Source organism: Salvelinus sp. IW2-2015, linkage group LG26, assembly GCF_002910315.2.
Source record: "Salvelinus sp. IW2-2015 linkage group LG26, ASM291031v2, whole genome shotgun sequence".
NCBI lineage: Eukaryota > Metazoa > Chordata > Actinopteri > Salmoniformes > Salmonidae > Salvelinus > Salvelinus sp. IW2-2015.
This window is the reverse complement of record NC_036866.1, coordinates 41,662,384-41,674,608: the sequence shown is the minus strand read 5'-3', so window position 1 is coordinate 41,674,608 and position 12,225 is coordinate 41,662,384. Positions and strand designations below refer to the sequence as shown.

Here is a 12,225-nt window from a genome sequence, read left to right as displayed (position 1 = left end):
GTCAACTGTGGGACCTTATATAGACAGGTGTGTGCCTTTCCAAATCATGTTCAACCAATTGAATTTACCACAGGTGGACTCCAATCAAGTTGTAGAAACAGGATGCATCTGAGCTCAATTTCGAGTCTCATAGCAAAAATGTCTGAAAACATTTTTTTCTTTGTTATTAATGGGGTATTTTGTGTAGATTGAGGATTTTTATTTAATCCATTTTAGAATAATGCTGTAACGTAACAAAGTAGAAAAAGTCAAAGGGTCTGAATGCTTTCCGAAGGACTCTGTATGTATGTATGTATGTATGTATGTATGTATGTATGTATGTATGTACTGGCATTCTCAACTTTCCTAATATTAAGCGCGATGTTTATTTTTACAACAGGAGTTTAGCCTACCTGGCTGGCATGAAATGATAATGGTCCATTCCAAATCAAAACACATTTCACACATCTATAATGTATATGTAAAGACAAGATTAAATCAAGAATAGTCTGATGGTTGACAATATTAGCCAATCGCTTGTGAATTATATATTATCTCTTGCCCAGAATAAGAAACTGCCATTTTCTTGCATATTTTTCAGAATCATTGTAACACACCTCTTGTAGCCTAGCCCATAGGCCTATATGTTTTGATAAGGTTTTTATCACAAATAACTTTTTAAAAATTAAGCACATTAGTCTGCTTTACAAGGTTTAGAGCCTAACTGGCATACATAAGCAGTGCACGAGTTTTAAGTTTGGGGAAGATAATTGTCACCATAAAAATGCACCTTTTATAATAAAAGCATTACGTGCCTTATCGCATTTGCGTTCACTTTTGATAATGGTGTTTTACTGCTAATGAAACATTCGCGCTTATAGCCTACTGCAATGTGTGCATAGCTGCACTTATAATGTGAAGAAATATACTCTTAGGCTATCAACATTTTAGGCTAAATGTTCTGATCTGTTGCGTCAGCCACATTGCGTTTTTTATGCTAATCATTGTATTAATTAGGGATCTATTACTGTCCCAGACCTATGTTTGGAATATTTATTTCTCGCACAGAATAGAATAGGTTGACTTTTGTACTATGCGGGATAGTAGATTGACATAGGCTAGTGGGTTTGTTGGCTGACGAAAAGTAAATGTGGACAGTTCTTTCAATATGAACCTCGGAATTGGATAAGGGTGCGCGCAGTTACGTCCCTGATGTGTCTGTCTTCACTTGTAGCCTGTGAGAAAGACCCGATCACGTGATGGAGAGCCTTGTGAGTGAGAGGTGCTTAGGAGCGCGCAGCACTCGGGGAGAAGGGCACAAAGCAGCACTCTGGGCCAAGGGCATGGATTGTTTTGGTGTGAATTATGGCCACTATCAAGTGCTTGTCAAATTGTAAATGAGAGACGAATGAAGTGTGTAGAGCCTGCGCGGAGCTCATGCCTTTTCAAGCAACTTTTTTCAGATGATCATTAGTCGCACCATGCAGCCTTACATTGTATTAAAAATCAAAACATATAGCCTTAAGTTTACAGAACTGCAGGAAACCTGGCACCATCCTTATGGTGAAGCATGGTGGTGGCAGCATCATGCTATGTGGATGTTTTTCAGCAGCATGGACTGGGAAAATAGTCACTTTAATGCATTTTAGAATGAGGCTGTAACTTAACAAAATGTGGGAAAAGTCAAGGGGTCCTAATACGTTCCGGCTGGCTGGCTGGCTCCATAAACAAACATTGGCAGTAGAATGGCCTTACTGAAGAGCTGTGACTTTCAATGTGGCATCGTCATAGGATGCCACCTTTCCATCAAGTCAGTTCATGAAATTTCTGCCCTGCTAGAGCTGCCAGTCAACTATAAGTGCTGTTGTTGTGAAGTGGAAATGTCTAGGAGCCACAACGGCTCAGCCGTGAAGTGGTAGGCCACCAGCTCACAGAACAGGACTGCCGAGTTTTGAAGCGCGTAGCGTGTAAAAATCGTCTCCTCGGTTGCAACACTCACTACCGAGTTCCAAAATGCCTGTGGAAGCAACGTCAGCACAAGAACTGTTCATCGGGAGCTTCAGCCGCACACAAGCCTAAGATCATTGGACTTTGGKGCAGCGGAAACGTGTTTTCTGAAGTGATGAATCACGCTTCACCATCTGGCAGTCCGACGAGAGAACGCTACCTGCCCTAATGCATAGTGCCAACTGTACATTTTGCTGGAGGAGGAATAATGATCTGGGGCTGTTTTACATGGTTCAGGCTAGGCCCCTTAGTTCCAGTGAAGGGTAATCTTACTGCTACAGCATACAATGGCATTGTAGACGATTCTGTGCTTTCACCTTGGGGGGGGGGGCCCCTTTCCTGTTTCAGCGTGACAATGCAACTGTGCACAAAGCGAGGTCCATACAGAAATGGTGTGTCGAGATGATACGTTTGGAAGAACTTGACTGGCCTGCACAGAGCCCTGACCTCAACCCCACCGAACACATTTGGAATACGGACTGTGAGGCAGGCCTAATCGCCCAACATCAGTGCCTAACCTCACTAATGCTCTTGTGGCTGAATAGAAGCAAGTACCCACAGCAATCTTCCAAAACCTGATGGAACGCCTTCCCAGAAAAGTGGAGACTGTTATAGCAGCAAAGGGGGGACCAACTCCATATTAATACTCATGATTTTGGAAGGAGTAGCTAGTTATATCCCCATAGCCATGTATTCGTCCCCTGATGACATTTGAGAAATTTACCGGACCCATAAATGTTGGGTGCGTAACCTGATTTAGGGTGTCCACCCACAGTGCTTAGACTGACAGAAAGCACATTTAGAATATGGTAATTATTTATATTAACATAACTTAACAAATTCTGATGTGCACTTTGGACATGTTAGAATAACTGTCCACATTTACTTTTCCTCAGCCAACAAGACGAGTAACGAATAGCAAAATCACTAGCTTATGTCAATCTATTGTAGAGAATTTTAGGCTACCTATTCTATTGGTCAGCTTGTTGAGAAATAAATGGCCTTTTCCAAACAGACTCTGGGACAGTTGTGGGACGATAGAGCCCAAATTCATACAACCTGTAGGCCTAGGCTACAGTACATTAAGTAAAATAACAACTTTAAAAAGCAACGAGTCTGCAACAGATCAGAACCTTTGCCTCATATGTATTAAAACATTCAAGTTTGAAACGTTGCTTATTGCAAAGTGGTGTGTGACGTACTGATGAAGCCTGCCTTCCATTGCCGTTTGATGCATTCAAAACTGGGAAAGTTCGTTCAAAGATAACTGGGAAAAAACGAGCACCGACAGGGGAAAAGTCTTTTTGAACCGTCATCCGACTCGGAATTTCAACTCAGGAACTCTAGCCTCTTTTTAGAGCTCAGACTTTCTGACCTGCAGAACATCAGAACATCATGATTTGAGTTCCCAGTTGTCCTTGCGATTGATAACTTGTGGATACACTAATCACTTTCATTCATGATTCCCATTTTTATGTATTCTGAATATAACTTTGTCAATCTTAGGCTATTCTTCGGAGGGGTTGTCACTGATTTTACATTTGAAATGTACATTTTCCTTGTTTGTCTTTTGAGTTTTAGAAATGGACAGAGGGGACCAGTACCATCGAATAATGCAGTCCCTGTCTATGAAGAGGACACTGATGGCAAATGAGCTGCGGGTCATTGCCGCGCAAGGCCTGTAGGATGAGGACGACAATGAAGGCATGGCCTTCTTAAAGGAAGATACCTTATGATGCTGAGCTACTTGGAGAAGACGAGGATGAAGAGAATGAGATCAAGGAGCCAGAGGAAGTGGAGCCACCAGCTGAGGCCTCAGCCAAGCTCTTCAACTGGAAGGTAACTATAGATGTGTTACAGACTTGTAAAAAGCTGTATCAGCCAAAGCGAAGTGTAGACCTAGATGAGTGCATGTTCAAATCAAAGGGGCGATCAGGATTCGAGCAGTATTTGAAAGGGTGGCCAACTAGGTGGGGATTTAAATGATGGGTCATTCATCTGACACAGGCTACACTTCAGGCTTTAAAGGTTTACATATGGGGATATGTGTTGGCGTAGGATAGGGGGCAATGTATTGGCCATACAGTAGAGACACACGTACTGCTACTTGCCTTCCCAATTTTTCACAATGCAAATGATTCCACTCAAGTATCGGAAAGTGGTCCGCCAGCCTGCTGTAATCCACGATTACAATAGACAATACGGGTGGGGTTGACAGGTTTGATAAGTTGAAATTTGATCAGTTGATCAACTACTCCAATGTGTTACAGAACACCCAGAAGTGATGGAACCCCCACCCACTGTGTTGACATTGCAGTTATCAACAGTTAACTTTTGTTCCAGGAATGGCAGTGTAATCACGCAGCACCTGGCAAGGAAAATGAGCAAATTGGTTCCTGCCAGATTACATTCAGAGACGCTTTCTCATCAGTTCGGCGGTATTGGTGTTAATGACAGGTATCTTTTGACAGACCTTTGTCTGTGAAAACTGTAAGCTCATCTTTTCACACACAGCACATGCCCAGTCTACAGGCGCCCTCTATAAATTGTTGGCCGTGTTTCCTGTGTAAGGAAAGATAAAAGAGAACAGGACCCAGTTTGTTTGTGTGGCATATGATTTTGCATCGTGGAGGACCGACATTGTTTTAGGTTGTGGCACTCATCTGAGTGCGACTCATAGCAGAAATAGGCACTAGTAAAGGGACTCAGATGTAGCTCAGATGTTCACCAGTAATTTTTCCTCTCATGCATGTTTCCCTTTCCTGCATGTCCCTTCACCTGCATGTCCTTTCTTCCTTGGATGTTTTCCCTTTCTTTTCCGAGACATCCTGCATGCCAGCCTCGATTTGTTTCATTCATGATTCTAATGGCCTCGGGGWTGTAAAGGACTTGTAAATTGTAATGAGTGTAAAATAATGTTGCGCTTTTGGAATTGTTCCTGTACGGACTATTTGTGTAATAGATTAAATGCTAGTTGAATGTAGAAATAGAAGTTGTAAAAGCTAATAATTATTGTTAAATGCCTTATTTGTTCATATTTTGTCATTCCAGTTAAATTTTGATGAATGTAGCCCTGAAATGAATGTTGTATTATGTTATGGTTATGATAGCGGTTTTACATTTTCAGGTTTGAATGAGATAATGTATTCCGCTAAGATTATTCTTTCAATAAAGTTCTTGTTTTATTAATATTGTATCACTTGTTTTGTCTTTTCTTATCATATGTAAGACTAAATGCTATTTGTAATTTTTGGTGCAGATACAGTTGAAGTCGGAAGTTTACGTACCCAGGTTGGAGTCATTTAAAACTCYTTTTTCAACCACTCCACATATTTRTTGTTAACAAACTATAGTTTTTGAAAGGCGGTTAGGACATCTACTTTGTGCATGAAACAAGTCATTTTCCCAACAATTGTTTACAGACCGATTATTTCACTTATAATTCACTGTATCACAATTCCAGTGGGTCAGAAGTTTACATACACTAAGTTGACTGTGCCTTTAAACAGCTTGGAAAATTCCAGAAAATGTCATGGCTTTAGAAGGTTCTGATAGGCTAATTGACATCAGTCAAGAAGTTAAAGCTTGGTCGCAAATGGGTCTTCCAAATAGACAATGACCCCAAGCATACTTCCAAATTTGTGGCAAAATGGCTTCAGGACAACAAAGTCAAGGTATTGGAGTGGCCATCACAAAGCCCTGACCTCAATCCCATAGAAAATGTGTTGGCAGAATTGAAAAAGTGTGTGTGTGAGCAAGGAGGCCTACAAACCTGACTCAATTACACCAGCTCTGTCAGGAGGAATGGGGCAAAATTCACCCAACTTATTGTGGGAAGCTTGTGGAAGGCTACCCGAAACATTTGACCCAAGTTAAACAATTTAAAGGCAATGCTACCAAATACTAATTGAGTGTATGTAAACTTCTGACCCACTGCAAATGTGATGAAAGAAAAGCTGAAATAAATAATTCGCTCTACTATTATTCAGACATTTCATATTCTTAAAATAAAGTGGTGATCCTAAGGCAGGGAATTTRTACTAGGATTAAATGTCAGGAATTGTGAAAAACTGAGTTTAAATGTATTTGTCTAAGGTGTATGTAAACTTCTGACTTCAACTGTATGTGTTTAATATACTATCCAGATAAGAAAGTGTCTGATCACAGAACATTTCATAGAATTTGAGAAAAATACCATCGGTCACTAAAACGCCTGCAACCCATTCACAGTTAAATGTATTTTGATTTTGATTTCAGATCAATCCTTACAAAATAAGGAAGACTCAAATTTCGGCAAGTTCTTCCTCTATCGTCATGAGAGAATTTTGTAAATGGCAGTTGTTTTGYAGAAAAGCATTGATTTTTGTGTAGTTTTTCTTGACTGATTTACAGTTTGATTGAGGTGGTGCTATTGTATATCATACCATTTGAAATAACTGTTTGTCAGCTTTGAAATATTGTAACATGTTTTAATATAATGTTTGACACCAGAAAATGTTTCTAATTTATGCACACCGAGGGCATGGTCCAGCAAAATATAGAACATTGCGCTGGGCAGGAAATGATTTTAATCTGCTATATGACAAATTAATCAGTGGTGCATTAGAATTTCCGATAAGTTTGAGGACAAAAACAAATTGCCCAACCTAATCAGATAGGGCAGAATGTGAATCTATCGCTCAGCTCACACGCTACGTCATTCTGTCTCACACACACACACACACTGAGCTCAGACAGATCCAGCTGAGCTCCATCAGATATTAATTTAGAATGTAAAATGAACGTGTTAATGCAGCAACTGTTAGTGCATCGTATCAAACCGAATGGCATCAATTCGCTCCACCGATCAAATCGAATTGTTTCAAACTCGTTCTTGTATCGTATCGGAGCCCATGTATCTAGATGCATATCGAATCGAATTGTTTCAAACTCGTTCTTGTGTCGTATCGGAGCCCATGTATCTAGATGCATATCGAATCGTGCTTGTAAGGTGAGATGCACATCCCTAGTTGCTGTCATGGAGTTTTATATGCAATGTCACAATCTAATTGACTAATGCTGTGGACAATGCTTTGCAGGTTCAGGTATTTGGGAGTTTCAGCACAGGTCTCTATCTACCTACCAGGTCAGCTGTCCTTCCATTTCAAGTCATTTGAAAAGTTTTCATAACCGTTATATTCCACCTTGGCATGAGTTTGTAATCATGTGATTCTTTGTGTTGCAGTGACATTGACCTTGTGGTGTTTGGGAAGTTCAGGGAAGGAGACAGCCTCCCTCTGTGGAGGTTAGAAGAGGCCCTGAGGAAACACAAAGTGGTGGAGGAGAATTCTGTCAAAGTGCTGGACAAGGCCACGGTTGGTGTAGTGTGTGTGTGTGTGTTTTGTGTCCTGTCTGTGGAGGAAAGCCTGTTAAGTGTGTGTGTATGTTGTGAACTTCGTAATAATTCCGTGTCCGTATGCCTTTTTTATTTTATTTTACCGTTATTTTACCAGGTAAGTTGACTGAGAACACGTTCTCATTTGCAGCAACGACCTGGGGAATAGTTACAGGGGAGAGGAGGGGGATGAATGAGCCAATTGTAAACTGGGGATTATTAGGTGACCGTGATGGTTGAAGGCCAGATTGGGAATTTAGCCAGGACACCGGGGTTAACACCCCTACTCTTACGATAAGTGCCATGGGATCTTTAATGACCTCAGAGAGTCAGGACACCCGTTTAACGTCCCATCCGAAAGACGGCACCCTACACAGAGCAGTGTCCCCAATCACTGAAATGCCTGTCAAATCTGATCTCTCCTTGTCTTCAGGTGCCAATCATCAAACTGACAGACTCTCTCACGGAGGTCAAAGTTGACATCAGTTTCAACATGAAGAATGCTGTCAAAGCTGCTGCCCTCATTAAAGATTATAAAAAGGTACAATGCTCCCAGTGTGTGTGCTTACACACGCATACGTGTGTACGTACGTATTTGAGCTCATATCTGTATTCGAGCACAATTCTCCTGGTTTGAACTGCTGTTCTAAAGTTCTCCCTCGCTCTCTCCTCAGAAATATCCTGTGCTTCCATACCTGGTGCTAGTACTGAAACAGTTCTTATTACAAAGAGACATGAATGAAGTGTTTACAGGAGGAATCAGCTCCTACTGCCTCTTCCTCATCGCTGTCAGCTTCTTACAGGTGGGTAGGTGGCCTTCCTCTCTATACTGTACATAAGTATTCAGACCGTTTGCTATGAGACTCGAAATTGAGCTCGGGCATCCTGTTCCCATTGATCATCCTTGATGTTTCTACAACTTGAATGGAGTCCACTGTTTGTAAATGAAATTGATTGGACATGATTTGGAAAGGCACACACCTGTCTATATAAGGTCCCACAGTTGACAGTGCATGTCTGAGCAAAAACCAAGCCATGATGTCAAAGGAATTGTCAGTAGAGCTCTGAGACAGGGTTGTGTCGAGGCACAGATCTGGGGAAGGGTATCCAAACATTTCTGCAGCATTGAAGGTCCCCAAGAACACAGGGGCCTCCATCATCCTTAAATGGAAGAAGTTTGGAACCACCAAGACTCTTCCTAGAGCTGGCCGCCCGGCCAAACTTTGCAATCGGGGGAGAAGGGCCTTGGTCAGGGTGTTGACCAAGAACCCGATGGTCACTCTGACAGAGCTCCAGAGTTTCTCTGTGGAGATGGGAGAACCTTCCAGAAGGACAGTCATCTCTGCAGCACTTCACCAATCAGGCCTGTATGGTAGAGTGGCCAGACGGATGCCACTCCTCAGTAAAAGGCACATGACAGCCCGCTTGGAGTTTGCCAAAAGGCACCTAAAGGACTCTGACCATGAAAACAAGAGTCTCTGGTCTGATGAAATCAAGATTGAACTCTTTGGCCTGAATGCCAAGCGTCATGTCTGGAGGAACCCTGGCACCATCCTTACAGTGAAGCATGATGGTGGCAGCATGGGAATGTTTTTCAGCGGCAGGGACTGGGAGACTAGTTAGAATCGAGGGAGAGATCAACGGAGCAAAGTACAGAGGTCCTTGATGAAAACCTGCTCCAGAACGCTCAGCACCTCAGACTGGGGCGAAGGTTCACTTTCCAACAGAACAATGGCCCTAAGCACACAGCCAAGACACCGCAGGAGTGGTTCGGGACAAGTCTCTGAACGTCCTTCAGTGGCCCAGCCAGAGCCCGAAGCCGATTGAACATCTCAGCAGAGACCTGAAAATAGCTGTGCAGCATCGCTCCCTATTCAACCTGACAGAGCTTGAGAGAATCTGCAGAGAAGAATGGGAGAAACACCCCAAATACAGGTGTGCCAAGCTTGTAGCATCATACCCAAGAAGATGCTGCCAAAGGTGCTTCAACAAAGTACTGAGTAAAGGGTCTGAATACTTATGTAAATGTGATATTTCAGTTTTTTATTTTTAATACATTTGCAAAAATGTCAACCTGTCTTTGTGGGGTATTGATTATATTTAATCCATTTGGAATAAGGCTATAACGTACTTTTGATTTTGAGAGTCAAGGGGTCTGAATCCTTTCCTAATGCACTGTATCATAATTATTATACTCCCAATCTAGTATTCTAGTGAAATGATTATATGAAGGATTTTCCCAGCCTTTTCTCAACCATTGAGAGCAAGGAGTAATTACTTCTGTACTGTTGACTAAACTTTATTGATCCCCAGAGGGGAAATTGGAATTGTCACCTGCAGCATAGTGTTCTTACTAATATGTGTTAAGGTGGAAACAAGTTATAGAATGTATTGTGTGTGTGTGTGTTTCAGCTCCATAGCAGAGAGGACGCCTGCAGTCCCAACGCCAATACTGGCGTCCTGCTCATAGAGTTCTTTGAGCTGTACGGCCGCCATTTTAACTACCTGAAGACGGGGATCCGGATCAAAGACGGGGGCTGCTACCTCTCCAAAGACGAGGTCCAGAAGAGCATGCTGGATGGATACAGGCCATCCCTGCTCTACATCGAGGATCCACTGCAGCCAGGTGAGCCTCGGCTCACACACACCTTTAGTTTGTCTAAGATTGCTTACTGCAGTGTTTCCCAAACTCGGTCCTCGGGACACCAAGGGGTGCACGTTTAAATTTTTAGTCAATTTAATTTAGTCAAAATATGGTAGCAAGCTAGCTAGCTATGATGTCTCTGAAAAGTACACATTGAATGAAGTGTCTTGTGCTTCATAACTAAGACATCAGATGTAGTTGTTTTATAGAGATGTTTGAGAACTCTTATGGTAGGCCAGATGCAATAAGCAGCTGCCAAGTTTGTTTGTACCTGACCGTGAATGTTTGGTGTATGTCCTGTGTTCCTTGTGTTGCCCAGGTAATGATGTGGGCCGTAGCTCGTACGGGGCCATGCAGGTGAAGCAGGTGTTTGACTATGCCTACATGGTGCTGAGCCACGCTGTGTCGCCCATCGCCAAGTACTACCCCAACAACCACAGCGAGAGGTACAGGGCAGGGCAGGGCTGGGACTCATGGGGGAAGGTTACTGTCACATAATCAGTAGTGATGGCAGAAATAAACGATAGTTACATATCGCAGTATTATTTTTGGACAATATTGGATCGATATTTGACTCCCATCCTGTAGCTTGCTCTCCATCTTCTTTTTAAATAGTGAGCCAACATTTTTCAGCACTTTTATTTCCCTGACTGATCAAAACGTGTATTTAATTTTTTTTTGGTGAGGGTTTCAAATCACAGACAGGCAATCATCTTCAAAAAGTACATTGATCCACCACCCCCTCCCGGCGACCAGAAGAAAAAAAACTCTCCCCATACCACCCTTTCCATGTGGGCCAGAAAGCAAAGAAAGTAAAAAATATAAAAATAGGTGTATAATGTGCCTTCAGATCGGATTCACGCATGCGCGTACCGATAGGGGAGTGAGTAGCTCTGTTTTGTACCGATAAAACTGTGGTTATATGTAGCAGCCAAACAAGAGTTCAACTAGCGTCTAAAATCGCTAGATCAATATATCCATAAGCAACTGGGAGCGAGTGAGGTGTCAGTTATGTACAACAGCGAACCAATCAGTTGGTAAAGCGATGCGGCGACAAGAGCCCAATAAGCCATTGCTTTCCTCAGAGGAACAGACCAGGAACAATCTGGAGACACAAATGAGAGTAATGAACAGCTAAAGGAAATCCAGAAAACATAGCTAAAATGCTCCCAATGCTCATCAAAACACACTGTTACGATCTGTTGTTAAAAAAGATTTGTTCGAAAGGAAAGTGGAGTCTATCATGTCAGACATGCACATACAAGGCTTGCGCGTAAACGCCAGACAACTATATTAGCCTTCTGGAAACAAGGTTGCAAACTTTAGGATATGAACTGGAGCAGAAAGAAAACAACATGAGAATATTGTCCTTCCCGGAAGACGAGAACAAAGGAGACCTTTCCAGCTACGTGGTCAAACTGATATCAGAGGAGCTTGGCGTGGATATATCACCAGAGGATCTGGAACGATGCCATCGGATCAGTGTGAAACAGAAGAACGCTAAATACCCACGRATGGTCATCTTCAAGCTGTGGAACTATCAGACCAAAGTCAACATTCTGATGGTACGGGGGGGAAAGGAGATCAAAATCCACGGCCAGTCCGTTCGATTCGTCCAGGACCTGTCTGCTAAGCTGAGAAAAAAACGCAAGCAATACATTCCCATCAGACAGTCACTGGAGGAAAAGGAATCAAGTCTCAACTTTGCTTCCCGGCAGTGCTGTGGGTATGGAAGGGAACACAAAAGCTGGAATTCACAAGCGCCGATGAAGCCCTAAACCGGCTGCAAGAGACATATACAGTTGAAGGAGAGCCCACTGCCCTGAGGAGAGGACAACGCTGGAAAAAGCAATAAGCACATACAGTGATGTCTAAAACCAGCTTATCGTAAATTGAGACTATTCTTTCCCCCTTCCCCAAATACAATCTAAACTCTACTGTCCCCAAGTAACTGTTCTTCTCTAGGAAGTAATGATAGAAGTACCAATGCCAATGGACTATATGGACACAGAAAAGACAATACAAAAGAGAAAATATAGCACATATGTCAATAATTGTTCTGTGTGTGTGTGTGTGTGTGTGTGTGTGTGTGTGTGTGCATATGAATGGGAGTGTGAAGGAGGGTGAATATGAGGGTGGGAGAGAATGGGTGGGTGGATGCGTAGGGTATATGTTGTATGTGAATAAAGGAGAATGGATAAGTCGATGGGTGTAAATGTGT

The 12,225-nt window shown here is 42.5% G+C and overlaps 1 protein-coding gene across 1 annotated transcript in view; it reads left to right on the top strand.

Annotated features, from left to right (window-relative positions):
* The window catches only part of LOC111952355 (terminal nucleotidyltransferase 4B), a 50,255-nt gene that overhangs the window by 23,929 nt on the left and 14,101 nt on the right, over positions 1 to 12,225 (top strand). Inside the window, exons 3-8 of the mRNA XM_023970941.2 lie at positions 7,065 to 7,111; positions 7,211 to 7,340; positions 7,794 to 7,901; positions 8,035 to 8,163; positions 9,773 to 9,986; positions 10,324 to 10,450. Of these exons, the coding sequence (XP_023826709.1) occupies positions 7,065 to 7,111; positions 7,211 to 7,340; positions 7,794 to 7,901; positions 8,035 to 8,163; positions 9,773 to 9,986; positions 10,324 to 10,450 (755 nt within the window). The remainder of the gene's footprint in view (positions 1 to 7,064; positions 7,112 to 7,210; positions 7,341 to 7,793; positions 7,902 to 8,034; positions 8,164 to 9,772; positions 9,987 to 10,323; positions 10,451 to 12,225) is intronic.